We start from the raw sequence: 20,486 nt of genomic DNA, 5'->3' as shown, positions 1-20,486 counted from the left end.
AACAACTACAATGATTTTAATATAGATGCAAAAAGATGCATTCTACACTATAGCCACACAGGACGAGTTCAGCTTTAGGTTCAAAGAGAAAGTACGAAAACGAATTTGAATTAATTATTCAGAATTGCATCAATGAGGAATCAGAAAAATAGGCATTTGAAAATTAAACGGAAAATGAAAGCCAAATTGGTTATAATGTCACCTAAGTCAGAGGAATAAATAAGAGGTGGACGGGTTTGTCAGCAACTAGATGACGAGGACATTTTACGACTCGCTCGTTTGCAATTCGAAAAGAATTACTCGACTTGAAATCACAATTCGAGTAAGAAGTTTTGGTTTTGATTTTCTTCTTGCTCGCCAACTTTGTGTTCTTCAATGTTTTCAAAAGGGGTGAATCCTGACACGCCTCCATTTGACATCTGAGTTGAGAACAAAGAAGTCGAAGAGAAAGAGGTATCGGATGGGTCCATGTTTGAATTACGCATTTCGAAAAAGGACATGAACGGGTCTTGATGAGGAGCCCATGACGCTGCAGTTCTCGAGGCAAAAGGGTCGTCCAAAATGGGAGACGAGGAGTGGTCTTTCTGCACGTGACTTCCCTTCATCAGGGAACATAGTTCTCGCTCGGCATTGGCAAACTCATTGTAACCTTCTCGCGAATCTAGAAGATGTTGAGGGACGCTTTGAGATGGGAATCCAGTCGGGGTTGTTACAGATTGCGGACGGGTTCCTACTATTCTCCGCGACATTTGGGACTGATCACGAGGATCACGAGGCTGATCTGCAATTGCTTGGTCTTCATTATGAGCTTCAGCGAAAACCTCGTTGACCGAGGATGAAGATGATGTCACGTGCGAAATCTGACCTGAGTTGTTCGTCGTGGGACAGTTGTGTTCCGATGAATGTTCGGTTTTGTCTCCCGCCTCGTTTCCTGTATCCGAGGATGTTTTTGCATGTTGGACACCCGGTGTAGTTGTCGAGGTCTTGGGCGTAATGACAAGATCGTCCTCGTCATCCAGAACAAACGTCTTGTTTGTCAACCCTTGCTTCAGACGTGATTTGAGCTTGAGTGCTTCCTGTTCCACTGCCAAATCCAGGGTTCCCACTGCTTGTTCGCTCTGCCACTTCTCGTAGCCGACGTCGAATTGTCTGGCCATAAAGACTGCGAATCGTTTGGCGTATTTGGGCTTGGAGAAGAGCAACAGATAGGCTCTCCACTTGGTGGGGGAGGAGACACTTTGGCAGATGATGGCAGCACAGTGAGAGTAGGTGAAGGCTGCACTCACAAAACTCACGTGGCACAGTTTAAACCTGAACAAACTACCGCTATTTAGACACAAAAATTAAGCCTCGATAAATGCAGTGTTCAAGTTTTTAAAAAAACCTGCTTTCTGATGTTGAAGACAAGGCCACAACAACAATATCAAGCTTTAAAAAACCGGCAGTTTAATTACAATTTTAATGTTTGCTCATAACCTGGAAAATCAATGAAAAACAACCAAATTTTTACTTTTTTTTTAGCTCAACGCAAGTAATGTTCCAAGCCATCATAAAACACAACTAATACCCAATTCTGCCAAATAATTCTACGAGAAGGCAAATTGTTCAAGAATGTACCGAAAAATTTCGCACCAAAAATTTCGAAAAAAAAAAACAGAAAGCCATTTGAAAAAAAAACTTTAACAATTTTTAAATATCAGTCGGTTCAAAGCTTGAATTTTATCACAGTATTTCAATCAATTCTAAGAAAGGGCCAATGGGATCGAATATGATATCGCATTGAAGACCTTTCAGTTGCTACTCGTATTTTATTAGTGCTATTTTAAATTATCATTTTTTTTGCCAATCAACCTTTAAATTTTTCCTAAAACGGTGAGCGGTGGTGAATTGGTTACGTCTCCGCCTCTCAATCCAAAATGTGGGGGCCCACCATAATCCGAGCTCGTTGCTTGAGGGTGAGGCAACATTACCCAGTCCAGAAAAATAACCAAACAGAATGCATGCAGTTTTAAAGCAGGGGCACAATAGCGATTCTCCGCGAAGAGCTGAACAGCTCGTGCTGGTTCGAGTGATTCCTGATTTTTATGAATAAACCTCAAATGATCAGCGAATTATTTTTGCATAAAATTTTATCCGTTTTTAATGACTTCTCTTTCGTATATTTGAGCTTCAGATTATCAAGGGTTTTTATATTCCCGATTTATTGAAATATAAAACATAGCCAACTGACAGTTGGCAAAGAGTAATGAATGCAAGAAAACTGAAAAAAATTCCGACTTATTTTTTCAAAAACCTTCAACTTTTGAATTTCGAAGAAAAAAACAGATGGCCTCAAAGCTCTTTGAGTTTGTAGAATAATTTATGATGAACACTTTTTAGTTAAAATTAACTGAATTTGAGTAAACTGGATCAAGAGGCAAAATTGTTATTTCGCTGGGAAATCTGATAATTATTTTCCAATTTCAAAGTCGATCACGTTTTTCGTGACCTTTAACTTCTGCTGTTCGATAGTGGAGTTTGCCTTCCTTTTAATAATGGAAATGCACCAAACTTGAAAAGAAATCACAACTCAAACCGCGAAAAATCAAAATCGAGCGTGAACAAATTTATTGACTTTTGCCTGAAAAAAACACAAAAAAATCAGCAAGACGTATATAAGAGTACTCACTACGTTCATTACTCTTTAAAAGTATTGAAGATTTAGCGGTTTGTTTTGAAGCGCGTTGAACTGTCTATCATCAATAAGTCGAAATGATTGGCAAAAAAAGTTCACTCAACTCAGCACATTGAATATAAAATGCTGCGTTAAACTGCGAAGTGTTACATAGTGTAAACCCTAAGCATACGAATTTGAATTTAATGCTTCGAAAGCTATTCATCATCTTAAATCAACAGTTAGAAGCTGTTTAAAATCTGCATTTCTATCATCTCCCAATAGCGAAAAAACTCGAAAGATGGTCTACTTGGAACAGCGATCGGATACTCGTGGTATTTAAATATTTCCAAATTTCAATTCGATCACAATAAAATACTTGCCTATTCTTTTCTGTTGATCCGTCAGTAGACAACTCCAGGCCATCTGAATTGACTCTGATCATCGTTTTGTTCTTGCCAAGAACCCTCTTCGAGTTTGCCGCAGATGCCGCAGCTCCGCCAGACTCGTCATTTATCGCCGACCCAGTGCCCAACCCCGCACCCTCCTTGCCAGTGTAACTCTGGATCACACGCTCTGCAAACCGGGCCAACTCACTTCCGTTTTTGTCCTGGACATACTCGGATCCGAGGAGTTTGCAGTAGAACACCATGTCGTTACCGTCGTTTTCCTCGTATGGCGCCAGACGCAAGTCCTCCATTGACTTAGACACCAAATGGGCCTCTTGGGCATTGCCAGACGTTGCACCGGCGCCGCCTGACATGGAAAGGGAGAGACGTTTGCGGACAGCTTTGAATACGTTCATATTCAATACAACACACTATAAGTCTGGTCCACAAATAACAGTGTTAATTGTTCAAAGAAGAATAACAAAACAGCACAGAAAATTTCACAAGGCGTGCACGCAGACGAGAACACGACACTTTCACAGTTGGATTTCCGCGAACAGACAAGTCAGAACACTTGTGCGCTTCTAGATTCTATTTGCTGGGATTCAAATGGTATTTTGAATAGACTCTCAGTATCGTACAGTTGGTAGAATTTGTAGTGACCTATAGAACACTCGAGCTTATGTTGACTGAGCACACGCGTGTGTGTGTGCGTTGGTTTTCAGCAGAATCAGATATAAAGTACTCCGATAAAAGTGGTCGTATTATCAATCTGCTGGTATCTCGTCACGAGCTCAAGACAAGACTACCGTCAGAGATAGTCCCGATCAGTTGCTTGTTTTAACCAATCCCCTTCAGATACGCTCTTTCTTCAGGTGGTACGACAAAGACATAATCAGTCACAGGTTCTTGATTCTGAATAAAATAATTCAGTTGAATAAAATACTGACTAAATAGCTCAATTACAACTTCGCCTCTTTCTACTAACAATTTTACTATACAAAATCAAATATATGGTCTGACATAAAATGGCATTATTCAATTTTCGAGCGTTCTAAATTCACTATCAAAATAATGAAACTTTTCAAGTCACATGTCTGAGATCAAATCATTATTATGCTGCTATTTGCAAAATGGTCAAATGGTTTGAACAAACATTAATCTGCTATCATATCACGTGACACTTTGACTAACAAAATCAACTTATTATTAGAAGGAACCGATAGATCAATGCACCCGCCATTGAAGTTGAACGACACAGGAAAAAACCACCAACACTTATCTACACGTCACTAAGTTTTATCTTAAATACAGTACAGCACAGTATCAAGAAACACATGGCAATCACAATCACGCCATCTTGCACTGACCTTAGGCTTAGATAAATATAAACAAGTGTATAAAGATAGATTTTCAGAGTAAGGACAATTCCAAAAAAACGTTTCAAAAACAAACAGAAGGTTGTAAAAATGTTAAAAAAACATTGCCAAGAAGAACTAATGAATGTAAGGAAACAAGGAAAAAAACTGAAAAAAAACTACTAGTTTTTTTGAAAAACTCTAACTTTCGAATTTCAAAAATGCCTTTATAATTTTTGAATTTCAAAAAAAATATGATTGTTGCAAAAAAAAGTTTCGAGTTTAAAAAAAGCACATTTTAACGTTTAATACATGTTTTTTTTTTTAAAAAAAAAACACGCACGTGTTCAGCATGTGTCCGTGCCGTACTTGAACTAGTGCAACATTTAAACCACTAGTGCAATATCTGAAAAATTATTGCAAGTTTTGAAATACTTGTGCAATATTGAAATATTGCACTAGTATTTCAAATAAAGCACTAGTTTTCAAATATGAAAGTAAAACATTAGTGCTATGTTTTCCGTAGAACAATTAACTAAAACAAATTTGAAGGTAGAAATAACGTGAGCGTGAAACTTTTCTCAAATGTGGGTATTTTGTTCAAACTAACTATTCGCATGTTTCATACCAGATAAGCAACAGCCTATATTGGATCTCGAATTTTGTTCACATCTCTACACGCCGTGTCTCAAAATGATCACTCGTATTCTCGATGCAATGTAGCTTTACAAGAAAAACGACGAAATTATATGCAGTCTGTGTGCAGTACATTTACCTGTTGAGTGCTCTTTTCATTTATTTTTATTAAGGCCAACTTCGAAAAAGCCGGACACAAAAAACGCAGCAAACCAAAAATCCGAAATAGAAGAATTTTACTGCTTCTCGACACGTTCGAGCCATTCGCGTCGCTCGATACCTCGTTCACGAAACCAATGGAGGACTTGCTCAGTTAGTCAAAGCACACAAGAAAATCACCCGAACAGGAAAAGTTAATTTAAACACTAAAGTATACAGCGTTTAAACACAGCGTTAACCGTGTACATACGTGAAAATCACTTCGCTCTTCTGCACTTGTTCGGCAAGTTTTGAGTATCTTTTTTCTTTTCGGCCTGAACACCCGTTGGCTTAAAATTCGGCACCCATTACATTACCAAAATAGACATAATTAAAAACAAGGCCAACGACAGACATATTTTTGAAGGGTCATAATTTGAGGCAAGATTACTTAACCGAGCCTAAATTTAAGTTCACCTCTCGCTATTCAGTTCTTGAATCATTTTGAGCAATTTACCGATTAATTTTTTGTCCTACTTGTTTTGTCATAGATCGCAATCTGAGCTCTAGTGGTAACTACAAGTTGATTTGATTAAATTTAAACTTGAGACTGATCAAAGTTAAAGACCATTTTTGAAGAAAAAAAACATTTCAAAAGGTTGGGCATTTTTTCATCCTTCTGCACTAACTTTTCTCTGAAATCTTTTTTAAGATTTTTTTTCTGGATAGTTGATTCCAGTGACAACTAAAATGGACTGGACTACTAGTTAGCTGTTTGCTACACCTGAAGCTTACACTAGTCTTAAGGCATATTTTACTGTTCATTTTAATTGTTTCATTTAAGCACGTTTAGAGCATAGGCAACAGACCGTGGAGAAGGTGGCAAAGAAAAGAACTCAAGGAGACTTAAGTAGTTTCCTATTTGCCTTCTTCTTTCAACTAAATGAATTTGAATGAACTTAAAAAAGGGGTATACTGGTATAGATAAACAATTTCTTAAGTGCATTAAAATGTATGAATGCGCTTAAATAGTTACTAAAAAATTTTTCCTGAAAAAAAGACAGAAAATCAATACGACTAAATAAGTCTCCACTACGTTCATTGCCACTTAAACAACTATTGCAGCCTATTTTGTTATTTGCGGAAAATCTTCACTTTGAGATAAAAACGTGAGAGCCAGCTTTAGTTTAAAATTGTTCCATTAAGCTAGGCTGATCGCTTGTTTTAATAAGGCAGAATAGCAATTCAGGAAAAATTCATGAATAGAAGGATCCACTTAAATTTTTCAAACATGAACTTCATTTAACGGAAACGAATTCTGTTTCATAATACGCAAATAGGTTTCTGAAACCAACGGTTAAATGAATATTCAATAGGCAGGGTCTACTTGCATTCGAATGTTTCGCAGAGCCGAACTTGCAATTTTTGAAAACTAATTGTATTAACCAATCAGAATCGAGACAAGGAAGAAATAAATGATTAATAATTATTTATTTCGAAAATTTGCTTTCTCATCTCAAATCTGATTGGTTAATATGGTATTTGTCTGCTTAGTGACGATTATGAATACGCGGTTGTCTAAATACAGACCGCACTCCTTTGAAAACACCGCAGTCTAAATTAGCGGCCAAACAAAGATTTGCTCGCACAATAACACTCGTGTTGAATTAAAGCGCAGCGGAGCAAGCGGTAGCTAATCGCCAATCTGCTAAAAGATTGGTCTGCTAAAATCCCTAGCACCGCAGGGAAACAAAAAAATACTGACTTGTTTTTTTTGAAAAAAAAAACAAACTTTCGAATTTCTAAAATAACTTACATGGCCTTAGCGCTTTTACAGTTTCCAGAAGATTTAATGAGTGACACTTTTTTTGATAAATTTACCCCAATTTGAGAAAACTGAAGCAAACTTTTGGTTCCACTGGGAAATCTGAAAATGAAAAACACTTCCGAAAAAGAAGCCACTCGTGTTTTTTGTGATCGTTACAATTTTTCTGTTTGATGAAAAATAAATCTAAATGCAAACCGAGAAAAATCAAATTTGATTGTGTACAGACTTTAAGACTTTTTTATTAAGAAAACAGAAAAATCATCACGACATATTTACTAGAGAAAAAGTACTGCAACCAAATTATTTTCAAAAACTCTACAAGACCTTGATCATAATTTTTCGTGTAAAAACAACACGTTTTGAGCATTTTTTTACTGACTCAATTAATACAGCAAAAAATTTGAAACTATTATAGAGACGGGGACCGACCTTTTATCAGACCGACCTTTTACCAGAAAATTTATAACGGACCTTTTACCAGACTCGATAAACAAATTTGATTGACAGATGTAATGACACCGTATGATTTCACGGTTTCTGAACGAAGTTTTGTTTGTTGTAACCGCTTCATTTTTGAATCGTTCATTAATTTAAATTTATCTTAATTGAATTATTGCATTGTGGTCTGGTAAAAGGTCGCTCTGATAAAAGACCTAGCCACTATAGAGACCTTTACATTGCAGGAACCAATTTTTTTATGTTTGATGTGAAACGTACCAGTTATTACTTAATTTTTTTCTTCTATTTGCGAGAGGTATCACCTTAAAACCACTTTAAGCTGTTCAAAAAAATTTTGCAAAAAATTGCAACAAAATTTCCAATGAAGTTACAAAAATGAGCTTCTTTTTTGTTTTCAAGCTACTTTTTTGAAAAAAAAATAGCACGTAGCAATCTGCGCGCAAAACAAACAATACTCACCCACTAACTGCTTGTTCACTGAGGCTTTTCTTTTAATTTTTGTTTTTAATTTTGCGTTTTTTTTGCAGTATATAAGAGTCTTCGGGGCCTAGGAAATTAGACGAAAAGCAAATTAGACGTGACCAACAAAAACAAATTTAGACGTCGATGCAAAATTACTAATATGGGAAATTAGACGTAATTGTATTGTTCGTGTCTGAAATTTGTTTACCGACTACATTTAACTTTCGTTCAGCTTTCTTAAATGCAAATCAACTTTTCACATGCCGCAATTTTCACATTCCGCATTTTTCACATGCCGCAATTGTATAATTTATGCATTTCAAAAATGTTTTATAATCTTGAAATTAACATTTTATAAATCAATTGAGATAAATATTTTGATATGCAATGGGATCATATACTATTTTTGTAATTATGAAAACTTGTTTTAAGCAATAAGTTTTGTTAGCCCTTTGCTTTCCGTCTTAAATGCTAGCTTTGCAAAAACAATTACGCGTCTAAATTCGTTTTTGTTGGTCCCGTCTAATTTGCTTATCGTCTTATTTCCTAACCCCCAGAGTCTTCACCAGGGATGCGTAATAATATATTGCAATACTATTGTGTACCCGTTACCCAATATATTGTATTGGTTCTACCCTTGCCAATCAATTATTGCAATAATTGCAATTAATTGCCGGATGCTTTGAGAAATTTTTTTTGGGTAACACTGTGAATTAAAACAATCATCCACGCGTAATTATTTTATCCACAACAGAAATGTCCCAAAAACGCTTGTTAACATAGAGAAAAAGATTTTCTTCGAGGCTCCCAGGAGACAAGCGAACTTGTTTGCTCGTATGAGAAGTGCAGTCAAAGGCTTTAGGCATGGCTGTGCTCTGAAACCAAGTGATGGCTGAAATGAGTCCAATTTGCGTCAGCAACACTTCCGGCCAATCACTGGCAGTTGCGGTGTTTGCACGCTTTGATCATATTGTTACACTATATTGTCGACAGGACAATCAATTATTGTATTGTGTGAAAGCTGACAATCAATTATTGTAATACATTATATTGCAATATATTGTGACCGCAATATATTTTTACGCATCCCTGGTCTTCACTGTGTCAAGTTATTTTAAACAGAAATCTATCAATTTCATTTTTAAAACGTGAGCTATAAAAAAATAGAAACGAATTCTTTTTCGAGACAGAACTAATAACAAAAAATTATTTCCTCGACAAATTAATTGCTTTTTGAAAAAACTGAGGCTGAAAAAACTTCGAAAAAGTCAGACAGAGAAATTAGATATATCATAGGTTGCAAGTGTGATGGAGGGCCCCCCGGTTAATATACAGAGTGCCAAAATCACACAAATTTAAAGCAAATATATCAATTAACTAAACCTATATGCACCGGTCGGTCGTTTCAAATTTTTTCTCGAACGTAATTAACTGTCTGATTCGTGCAAACTTATTCGATTTTTAATTGACATCATCAAATCACTAAATTGAACATCTTTGAGGCACTGTATTTACATTAGGTACCCAGTCTCGGGACCCCTGTCACACTTGTACCTAGACGACAGGACATAGTAGTTCCATGCCCTGTTGTCTAATTGACCTGCCACCATAAAAAGTATAAACCTTACCTGTTTGTTATTGAAATTGATGTGTTGGAGGACCACTAAACAAAACACACTGCTTCGTGCGGCACTTGCTGTTATTAAATTAAGTTACTTCACCGCACAGCAAATCAGTAACTCAGTCTGTAAATTTTCTTCTTTATTGTATCTGCGCGAACTGCTCATTCGTGACCTCTGCTAAAATCATGAGAACTGAAAAGTGAAGTCAAAAGTGAAGGTGAAGAATAAGAAGCGAGTAAGTAACGATGTTTGAGATTGACGCGGGTGCGGTGCATCGGATAATCCCACTAAATATAGAATATCAGCTTCTTCTTCAATTAGATAGATCAGAAGTCACTTACTGAGCTATATATTATCTGAAAAGGGCAAATTATATCGTTATCGTTATCATTGATAAATAACTATCATAGCTAATTCAGTTATCTTTCGTCAAACATGCAGTAACAAGAATGACAGCTAAGGGTGTCCCAAAAAAATTAACAGCGAGAAGTCGAAAAGAAAACGTTGTCTTTTCATCTTAGTGACCAGTCGTCTCATTTACCTAGTACGGAAAGAAATTTTGTCGTCTTAACAGCTTTCGTCCTATTTGCCGACACCATAAATGTATTCTGTGAAAAATGTTTTTCATGTATAATCGGTTGAAAGCTTCCTTTTAAGTAACTTTTCATTGTTTTCACGCATTCGCGCTTCCGCCAGTCTAGACAAGATGATGCAATAGAACGTCCTTTTAAGTTGTAATAGGTGTCTACGTTTTTAGGTCATTGGTCTGAAAACGAGACAACTTCAACTAAACTGTCTGCGCAAATGGAGCCCCCTTAAATCTACCTCTAGTGATCAACAATCATAAAACATCACTCTTGTAGTTTTGCCTTCGCTATTTCCGAAGATCAAGTCTTCAACTTAGTCCAAGTGTAATTGAACAACTACTGGCCAAGTGTCATTGAATAATCAACGCATCAATAACACTTGGCCATTAGCTCGCAAAAATTCACCAGCTGTTTTTGGGTAATTTGAAAAATTTTGGTCAAAAATGCAATTATTTTAAGCATGCCTTTTCTTTGAATTCAAGTATTTATTTGGCTTCCTCTCTTTCTCTAAAAAGAAAAAGGACGATGACTGGCTATGGATTGTAATTTTCATGCATGTGTTGAAAGGAATTTTCATTTACATGTATCTTGATTGACAATTTGACAGTCTCTGAAATAAAAATTTAAGAACAGCGTTTAATCATAGGCTTTATCTATTGGCACTATTTAATTTGAGAAAAAGAGAAGATGGAATTTCACGTCATCTCCTTTGGACAAATAAGGCACAATTTGTGCGACTGAAATTAAAATTGGACGGTCGAAAGCTGTTGCGCATTTTTAAAATAAATGTCTATATATCTATATAAAATGAGACTACGTAACAGTCAATGAACTGGGAGTTAAAGTGCAAAGTGTAAAGGATACATAAATGGATCTCTCAAATAAAAGAGGAGAATGACTTAAATAATCAGGGGACATTCAACTCCAGCAAAAAATCTCATTTTCCAAAATTTTTTAATCCAGTATTTGTAATCACGAAGTTTCCATGGTCCGAAACACAACTGATAAGTGGGCATTGTCGGTACAAGAATGATAGTTGGGTCCCTAAAAACAAGTATGAAAGATTGGTCGGATCTAGGATTTTCGTGGGGAAGGGAATTTAAGGCAGAGGTGGATCTAGGATTTTCTCGAGGCGGGGGGGGGGGGGGGCTTGTATTTTCAAAAAACTTCCTAAATTTTGTTAACTGACCCTTTTTTTGAAAAAAAAAACAGGTCAGAAATGCCGTTTATGTGCACTTCGTGGCAAATTTTGACCAAAAATTGCATTTTTTTGGCGCGCGCACTTTTTTGGCGCGCGCATTTTTTGGCGCGCTCTATTTCTCAGAAACACAAAAAAATATCTCTCCGCGACTCTACTAATCTACTATTTCGAAAAGCGATAAAACACTAATTCTTTTGTAATAAACCCATGAATAATCAGAATTTCCTTAGATCAGAAAAATCAGAAAAAAGCGATTTTTTTCTATGAAGCAGTAGAATTTGCTCTATACAGCAGCAGAAATCTTTGGGGCATGCTAGGTAGCATTGGGGAGGGGAGGGGGATAGTTAAAGAGAGTTGAAAAAACGGATCTCTTTAACTGTATCCGTAACTAGGTATAAAATTCTGATATGCTCCCCCCCCCCCCCTCTTTCAAAATACCGAGTGATGTTACGCTGTAAAATAAGAAGAACAAATCTGTTCACAGTTGTCGATTTGCTCACCACGCGAACTTTCATTGCATTACGACAACGTTAAGTAAGTTTTTGAAAATTGAATTTGAAAGGGGGCAACTGGAAAAGAGCCTTATTCCTTATGTCTGTATTGGGGGGGGGGGGGGGGGGGGGGTTATTCGTAACTAGGTTAGCTACCCGCGAGGGATATAGTTGCGGAGAAAAAACGTACTAGAACTAACGCCCAAATTTACAGATTTGCAAACAAACGCGTTTTGTATAATTTGGTGCAAATTCAGCAGCTTCATTTTATATCGATTTCATCTTTAGAAAAATGATGCTTAAAATCAGCAGAACGATCAAAGGTCTCGTAATATAAAAGCAAAAATGAACTAAAACTGGGGTACACAAAGGAAACGCAAAAGTACATAAATACTTGACTTCGGCCCGTAATTTAAAAATAAACAAAGGTTCTAAAGTGAAAGTTTACGAACACGAACTAGAAGTATAGAATTTCGAATTAATAAAGCAGTCGCCAATCATGTTTTAGTTTTTTATCCATGAGCTGATGATGATAAGAAAAGCAGGGAGAACAGCGAATGTAACAGAAAATAAATGTTCAATTTTCTTTTCCCACGCTCTAAATAGATTTTCATTCTGTTACAAAGCGGAATATTTAAACAGTGTAAAGTGTAAGCTTGAATTTAAAAAAAGATGAAAGACTATATGAATGGAAATAAGCGTTTTTAAAAGATACAAGACAAACCACAAGACAACGCCGAAGCACTGAATCGAACGAGTTACTACAGGTCAATTTGATCATCAACAATCAGTCTGGTGTTTTCTCGTGGAATGAAAAAACTACAATAATAAAAATACGACTCAATTTAAAATGAAAACGCGTACGTATGTATGTTACGTAATACAGCGTAAAAAAATTGGAACAATCCGTTGCTTTACGAGCGAGCAAGTTTTTTTATTGATTGAAAAATAAAATAAAGTATCGTGTAAAAGTATATTTGTATTAACGTATTTTTTAGCGCTCTTTCTCCTTTGCAAATGCCTTATATGGGAGCATATAACAAGGTAACAGTAACAATGCAAGCGTTCTCTGCCGTGCAATTAGCAGAAAGTTATAATACACCAAGCTTTTCAAGAACTCATTTGAAATTGTTAAAGATAAGAATCATAATAAATTTCCATATCCTCCTTTTAATATCGGCACAAAACTCATCCGGCTAATCAAGCTCATTTCTAGTTGTAATATTATGAAGAGCACTATGAACTCACACTGGCTGTGCTGACGTTGGTACTATTTGGTCAATATTATTACTATATTTAAAAGGTACGAAACGAACTGAAGTTTCTCGGCGCGCCGACTAAAAAGTATGAATGAAAGTGAAGTTCAATGTGCGTGGGAAGATTATAACATATAAAAATGATGCTAGGTAAATAAGACGACAAAGCATTAAGTAGACATGTCATTAAGACGACAATGAAAGTAATAACATGAAAATTAAATTGTTCGAATTTAAGCCAATTATATTTCTCTGAAATAGAATTGCAGAACTTGCGTGTAGCGTCTTAAAGTCTCGCCAAAAGCAATTGTCGTATATGATCAGTAGAACAATCTGATAGCAGACTGGTTTTGTACTATAGTTTTGCTGTATTTTCTTTTGTATCTATCGTTTAAAAAACGTTTGAAAAACGTTCTTGAGAAAATCAACCAATTTAACCAGGTATAACTTAAGAATTATTGCTATGATAGAGCAATTTAAATAAATGTATTAGATCTGCTATTTTAATTAGTCGGCTGTGCGCTCAAACAAAATACCGTATTTCACAAAGGGAGTGAATGAAAATATTGAAAGCATGTGAACAAAAACAAATGCTGTTCTTTTATGGAATCTGAATCTCATTGACGCAAATCAGAATATTCCACAAAGAGCCGCCATTGCTGAAGGTAAGTATGTTAAGAGTAACAATTGCGCAAAATCACCAACTAATTGTAAAGAAAAAGGATATTGTCTAGTCGCACGTGATATGTCTGGACCAAAAAGTCACGTGGTAGGGAAGAATGCAAAACGGAAATGCCGGCCGCTCGTGCGCGGATTTCACGTAATCAGATAGCAACTAACAACTATTTTCTATGTTCATGTTCTAATTTAATATGCGACTCAACCTAAACCAACACGAGTGTGTGATTGTATAAAAAGAGAATAAATTTGGTCGAAAAGAAAATTCCACTTTCAGAGCTGCTTGCGTACATGTAAGTATGTCTGTGGAATGCTATAAAAACCGCAGAAGCCATAAGTCGGTTGGGTTCAATGGTGTTAAAAGATTAGGTTCACGAAAAAACGATGCTATGTTTGTGCTCGTTAATTTTCTTTGGCATTTTTCTACTTTTGGACCAACTTAACACATACTCTCCTTAAACCGCTTTATGGGGGAGGATGTTAGTTTGTTTCCAATTTATTAACAGCAGTTTTTGACGGATTTTTTTAGGATCTACTTAACAATCTCCACCCCTTTCAAGAAAGGGGGGGAGATTGTTCAGTAGATGAAAGTGTGCGATTTTTCGACCAATCAGAATGCAGCAAAAATAGAATTTATAATAGAAAGCTCAGTGCTAATTAACTGTATTTATTTATAGGGGTGGAGATTCTTAAGTAGGTACCGTAGGGGGGGGGGGGGGGGGAGGGGGATGAGATTGTTAAGTAGGTCGTACAATCTCACCCTTAAGTGTCCTACCGTAGAATCTCCCCCGGATCTACTTAACAATCTCTCCCCACCCCCTTTCAAGAGATTCTTTAGTAGATACAATGGAGGGGGGGGGGTATTAGATTGTTAAGTAGATCCTCTCCCCCCAGCCACGTATTAATCTTGAAAATTGATTTCGTATAAAATGTTCATTTCAAGCAAAAGTGCAGAATAGACTGCTTGAGAAACTACTGAAAGTGAGGAATTTTGTCTTGGGGTGTGTTTTGTAATTTTTCTTAAGTTTTTTTCACTCAAATTAGGGACAAAAACAATCATTAAAATAAGTCGAGTAGTATATCACATTAAAACTCTTTCAGTCGTAATTAGAACGACAAAAAATTTAGTGTCGACAAAAACCATTTAGAAATCTTTGCTTTTAGTTTCATTCTTACTCATTTTACTCCAAACTTAATTTTTTTCCGCAAAGGCTAGTTTTTGAAGCTTCAATTTTGGGCGCTTTTTTGTTTGACAAATCATAAAAAACCTCTGCTAAAATTTGATTTTTTTCTTCATTGATTTGTTATTCCTTTATTTATTCAAAACAACTGTGGTCTATTATGCCAAACTTGATAACTTTCAAGTTTTCGTTCGTCTTGTCACACTACGCCAAAAAACGACGCAAATTTGGAGAAAAATAATTTTCTTTGGATAGATTTTATCAATGATGTCTGAACTTTTTGTGCTACTTTCAGTGCAAATAATTAAATGATTTTAATTGTAGATTCAAAAAGGTCCATTCTACACCACAGCCAACAGGACGAGTTCAGCTTTAGGTTCAAAGAGAAAGTACGAAAACGAATTTGAATTAATTATTCAGAATTGCATCAATGAGGAATCAGAAAAATAGGCATTTGAAAATTAAACGGAAAATGAAAGCCAAATTGGATATAATGTCACATAAGTCCGAGGAATAAATAAGAGGTGGACGGGTTTGTCAGCAACTAGATGACGAGGACATTTTGCGACTCGCTCGTTTGCAATTCGAGTAAGAATTACTCGACTTGAAATCACAATTCGAGTAAGAAGTTTTGGTTTTGATTTTCTTCTTGCTCGCCAACTTTGTGTTCTTCAATGTTTTCAAAGGGGGTGAATCCTGACACGCCTCCATTTGACATCTGAGTTGAGAACAAAGAAGTCGAAGAGAAAGAGGTATCGGATGGGTCCATGTTTGAATTACGCATTTCGAAAAAGGACATAAATGGGTCTTGATGAGGAGCCCATGACGCTGCGGTTCTCGAGGCAAAAGGGTCGTCCAAAATGGGAGACGAGGAGTGGTCTTTCTGCACGTGACTTCCCTTCATCAGGGAACATAGTTCTCGCTCGGCATTGGCAAACTCATTGTAACCTTCTCGCGAATCTAGAAGATGTTGAGGGACGCTTTGAGATGGGAATCCAGTCGGGGTTTTTACAGATTGCGGACGGGTTCCTACTATTCTCCGCGACATTTGGGACTGATCACGAGAATCACGAGGCTGATCTGCAATTGCTCGGTCTTCATTATGAGTTTCAGCGAAAACCTCGTTGACCGAGGATGAAGATGATGTCACGTGGGAAATCTGACCTGAGTTGTTCGTCGTGGGACAGTTGTGTTCCGATGAATGTTCGGTTTTGTCTCCCGCCTCGTTTCCTGTATCCGAGAATGTTTTTGCATGTTGGACACCCGGTGTACTTGTCGAGGTCTTGGGCGTAATGACAAGATCGTCCTCGTCATCCAGAACAAACGTCTTGTTTGTCAACCCTTGCTTCAGACGTGATTTGAGCTTGAGTGCTTCCTGTTCCACTGCCAAATCCAAGGTTCCCGCTGCTTGTTCGCTCTGCCACTTCTCGTAGCCGACGTCGAATTGTCTGGCCATGAAGACTGCGAATCGTTTGGCGTATTTGGGCTTGGAGAAGAGCAACAGATAGGCTCTCCACTTGGTGGGGGAGGAGACACTTTGGCAGATGATGGCAGCACAGTGAGAGTAGGTGAAGGCTGCACTCACAAAACTCACGTGGCACAGTTTAAACCTCAACAAACTACCGCTATTTAGACACAAAAATTAAGCCTCGATAAATGCAGTGATCAAGTTTTAAAAAAAAACCTGCTTTCTGATGTTGAAGACAAGGCCACAACAACAATATCAAGCTTTAAAAAACTGGCAGTTTAATTACAATTTTAATATTTGCTCATAACCTGGAAACTTAATGAAAAACAACCAAATTTTTTTTTTTTATAGCTCAACGCAAGTGATTTTCCAAGCCATCATAAAACACAAAGACCCTATTCTGCCAAACATTTCCACGGAAAAAGAAGGCAAATTGTTTAAGAAACGAACTGAAAATTTCGTTTTTTGAACATTAAAATATGTATATTTTATAGGCACCGAAAGCCCTTTGAAAAAATTTTAAACAATTTTTCAAAGATTGTCGGTTCAAAGCTTGAACTTTATCACTGTATTTCAATTAATTCTAAGAAAGCGCCAATGGGATCGAATATTCAATCGAATTGAAGACCTTTCAGTTGCTACTCGTATTTTATTATTGCTATTTTAAATTATCCATTTTTTACCAATCAAGCTTAAAATTTTTCCTAAAACGGTGAGCGGTGAATTGGTTACTTCTCCGCCTCTCAATCGCAAATATGGGGGCCACCATGATCCGAGCTCGTTGCTTGAGGGTGAGGCAACATTATCCAGTCCAGAAAAATAGCCAAAAAGAATTCATGCAGTTTTAAAGCAGGGGCACAACAGTAATTCTCCGCGAAGAGCTGAACAGCTTATGTTGGTTCTAGTGATTCCTGATTTTTATGAATAAATGTGCAATGATCAGCGAATTCTTTTTTGTATAGAGTTTGATCCGTTTTTATTTCTTTCTCTTTCTTATATTTGAGCTTTAGATTATCAAGTGTTATTCATATTCCCGATTTATTGAAATATATAATAAAGCCAATTGACGGCTGGAAAAGAGTAATGAACGCAAGAAAACTGAAAAAAAAAGCTGACTTATTTTTTCAAAAACCTTCAACTTTTAATTTTGAAGAAAAAAAAAACAGATGGCCTCAAAACTCTTTGAGTTTGTAGAACTATTTGTGATGGACACTTTTTTGTTAAAGCTAACCCTATTTGAGAAAACTGGATCAGTAGGCAAAATTTTTATTTCACTACGAAACCTGATAATTAATTTCCAATTTTGAAGTCGATCACGTTTTTCGTGACCTTTAACTTCTGCTGTTCGATAGTAGAGTTTGCTTTCCTTTTGACAATGGAAATGAACCGAACTTGAAAAGAAATAACAACTCAAAACGCGAAAAATCAAAACTGAGCGTAAACATATTTATTTGCTTTTTCCTGAAAAAAAAGCAAAAAAATCAGCAAGACGTATATAAAAGTAGTCACTACGTTCATTACTCTTTAAAATATTGAAGATTTAGCGGGTTGTTTTGAAGCGCGTTGAACTGTCTATCATCAATTAGTCGAAATGATTGGCAAAAAAAGTTCACTCAACTCAGCACATTGAAGTTAAAATGTTGCGTTAAACGGGTGCCGGACATCAAGCCGACGGGACTTCAAGCCGAATTGTAAAATTAGGGACTTCAAGCCGAATAATTCCTTATAAAGTCGTAAAATATAAACAATTTGAAAACTTTTTTGAAGAATTTTTGAATTTCATGATCTTTCTTTACTAGTTATTGGCGTTTGGATATAATTTAAGCCTCCAAATGATGTTCCGGAAAGTTGAAAAGTAAAACATGGTTGAAGGCATTTTTCATGTTTATAATTTATGCATTTCAAAAACCGGCTGATGTTATTAACGGATGCGAATCACAAGTGGTGCATTGTCATGAATAACGCTTATTATGGACTAAACTTGCCAAAATTTTAGAAAAGCAACATTTTTCAGATGATAAAATAGCGTTTTGGGGTGCTTGTAAAGTTTTAATTTCGGCTTGAAGTCCCTTCGGCTTGAAGTCCCGTCGGCTTGTTGTCCTAGACCCGCGTTAAACTGCCAAGTGTTACGTGTTACGTAGTGTAAACCCTAAGCATACGATACGATTTTAATGCTTCGAAAGCTGTTTATCGTCGTAAATCAACTGTTAGAAGCTGTTTATAATCTGCATTTCTATCATCTACCAATAGCGAAAAAACACGAAAGATGGTCTACTTGGAACAGCGATCGGATACTCATGGTATTTAAATGATTTCCAAGTTTCAATTCGATCACAATAAAAAACTTGCCTATTCTTTTCTGTTGATCCGTCAGTAGACAACTCCAGGCCATCTGAATTGACTCTGATCATCGTTTTGTTCTTGCCAAGAACCCTCTTCGAGTTTGCCGCAGATGCCGCAGCTCCGCCAGACTCGTCATTTATCGCCAACCCAGTGCCCAACCCCGCACCCTCCTTGCCAGTGTAACTCTGGATCACCGGGCCAACTCACTTCCGTTTTTGTCCTGGACATACTCGGATCCGAGGAGTTTGCAGTAGAACACCATGTCATTGCCGTCGTTTTCCTCATATGACGCCAGACGCAAGTCCTCCATTGACTTAGACACCAAATGGGCCTCTTGGGCATTGCCAGACGTTGCACCGGCGCCGCCTGACATGGAAAGGGAGAGACGTTTGCGGACAGCTTTGAATACGTTCATATTCAATACAACACACTATAAGTCTGGTCCACAAATCAACAGTGTTAATTGTTCAAAGAAGAATAACAAAATAGCACAGAAAATTTCACAAGGCGTGCACGCAGACGAGAACAGGACACTTTCACAGTTGGATTTCCGCGAACAGACAAGTGAGAACACTTGTGCGCTTCTAGATTCTATTTCCTGGGATTCAAATGGTATTTTGAATAGACTCTCAGTATCGTATCGAGTTGGTAGAATTTGTAGTGACCTACAGAACACTCGAGCTTATGTTGACTGAGCACACGCGCGTGTGTGTGCGTTGGTTTTCAGCAGAATCAGATATAAAGTACTCCGATAAAAGTGGTTGTATTATCAATCTGCTGGTATCTCGTCACGAGCTCAAGACAAGACTACCGTCAGAGATAGTCCCCATCAGTTGCTTGTTTTAACCAATCCCCTTCAGATACGCTCTTTCTTCAGGTGGTACGACAAAGACATAATCAGTCACAGGTTCTTGATTCTGAATAAAATAAGATTACCTGGGAATCTGTGCGTCTTAGCACAGCTAGCGACTCATCGTGTCAACTCCTTCTACAACATATTGAAGCGGGTTTCGCGAAATCGCGACAACGGGTGCCAACTGCCATACAAGGATTCTTTCAATACCGTGAACATCTTTCTACCTACGACGCAGTTATCCTTTATAAAGATCGTGTGGTAATACCGCCATCGCTTCGGCAGAAAGCACTCGCCGTCTTGCGTTCCGCGCACCAAGGTGTTTCCCAGATGATATCAAGAGCTGAGTCCTCCGTCTTCTGGCCTGGAATGATTCCGGCAATTACAGCGTGGAGAGAGAGATGCGCCACGTGCAATAGAAATGCGCCATCCCAACCGAGCCAACCGTCAACGCCACCCTTCCAACCGCTGTACCCCTTTCAATGTGTAGTCGCGGATTACTTCCGATACGGTGGGCAACGTTACCTTGTAGTGGTAGACCGATACAGTAATTGGCCTGTGGTAGAGCGTTCCAACGATGGTTCTAAAGGATTAATTACTTGTTTGAGGCAGCTTTTTGTGACATTCGGTATAAGCGACGAGTTGTCGTCAGACGGAGGAACGGAATTCATGTCACATGAAACTCAAACATTCCTCAAAAGTTGGGGCGTTTCGCACCGCGTTTCGTCCGTGGCTTTCCCGCACAGCAACTCGCGTGCAGAAATTGGCGTGAAAACTATTAAACGACTCATAGCTGATAATACCGATAGGAACGGATGCCTGGACACTGACAACTTCAATCGAGCAATGCTTCAGTATCGCAATACGCCAGATCGAACCACGC

At 37.4% G+C, this 20,486-nt stretch overlaps 2 protein-coding genes across 2 annotated transcripts; both read right to left on the bottom strand.

Annotated features, from left to right (window-relative positions):
- Nucleotides 1–92: 92 nt before the first annotated feature.
- On the bottom strand, nucleotides 93–9,924 carry LOC134851800 (uncharacterized). Its single transcript, XM_063868040.1, has 3 exons — nucleotides 9,552–9,924; nucleotides 3,037–3,957; nucleotides 93–1,311 (listed from the first exon to the last, which is right to left on the bottom strand). The coding sequence occupies exons 2-3, from the start codon at nucleotides 3,456–3,458 to the stop codon at nucleotides 312–314; spliced, it is 1,422 nt and encodes a 473-aa protein (XP_063724110.1). The 5' UTR covers nucleotides 3,459–3,957; nucleotides 9,552–9,924; the 3' UTR covers nucleotides 93–311.
- A 5,445-nt stretch (nucleotides 9,925–15,369) lies between these two features.
- On the bottom strand, nucleotides 15,370–18,938 carry LOC134857187 (uncharacterized). Its single transcript, XM_063873563.1, has 2 exons — nucleotides 18,757–18,938; nucleotides 15,370–16,549 (listed from the first exon to the last, which is right to left on the bottom strand). Exons 1-2 carry the CDS (start codon nucleotides 18,816–18,818, stop codon nucleotides 15,550–15,552), a joined length of 1,062 nt encoding a protein of 353 aa, XP_063729633.1. The 5' UTR covers nucleotides 18,819–18,938; the 3' UTR covers nucleotides 15,370–15,549.
- Nucleotides 18,939–20,486: the final 1,548 nt, after the last annotated feature.

The sequence above is a fragment of the Symsagittifera roscoffensis genome, chromosome 1, assembly GCF_963678635.1.
Source record: "Symsagittifera roscoffensis chromosome 1, txSymRosc1.1, whole genome shotgun sequence".
In the NCBI taxonomy this organism is placed as follows: domain Eukaryota; kingdom Metazoa; phylum Xenacoelomorpha; order Acoela; family Convolutidae; genus Symsagittifera; species Symsagittifera roscoffensis.
Note: the sequence above shows the minus strand (reverse complement) of the source record. Positions and strands in the feature narration are given on the sequence as shown.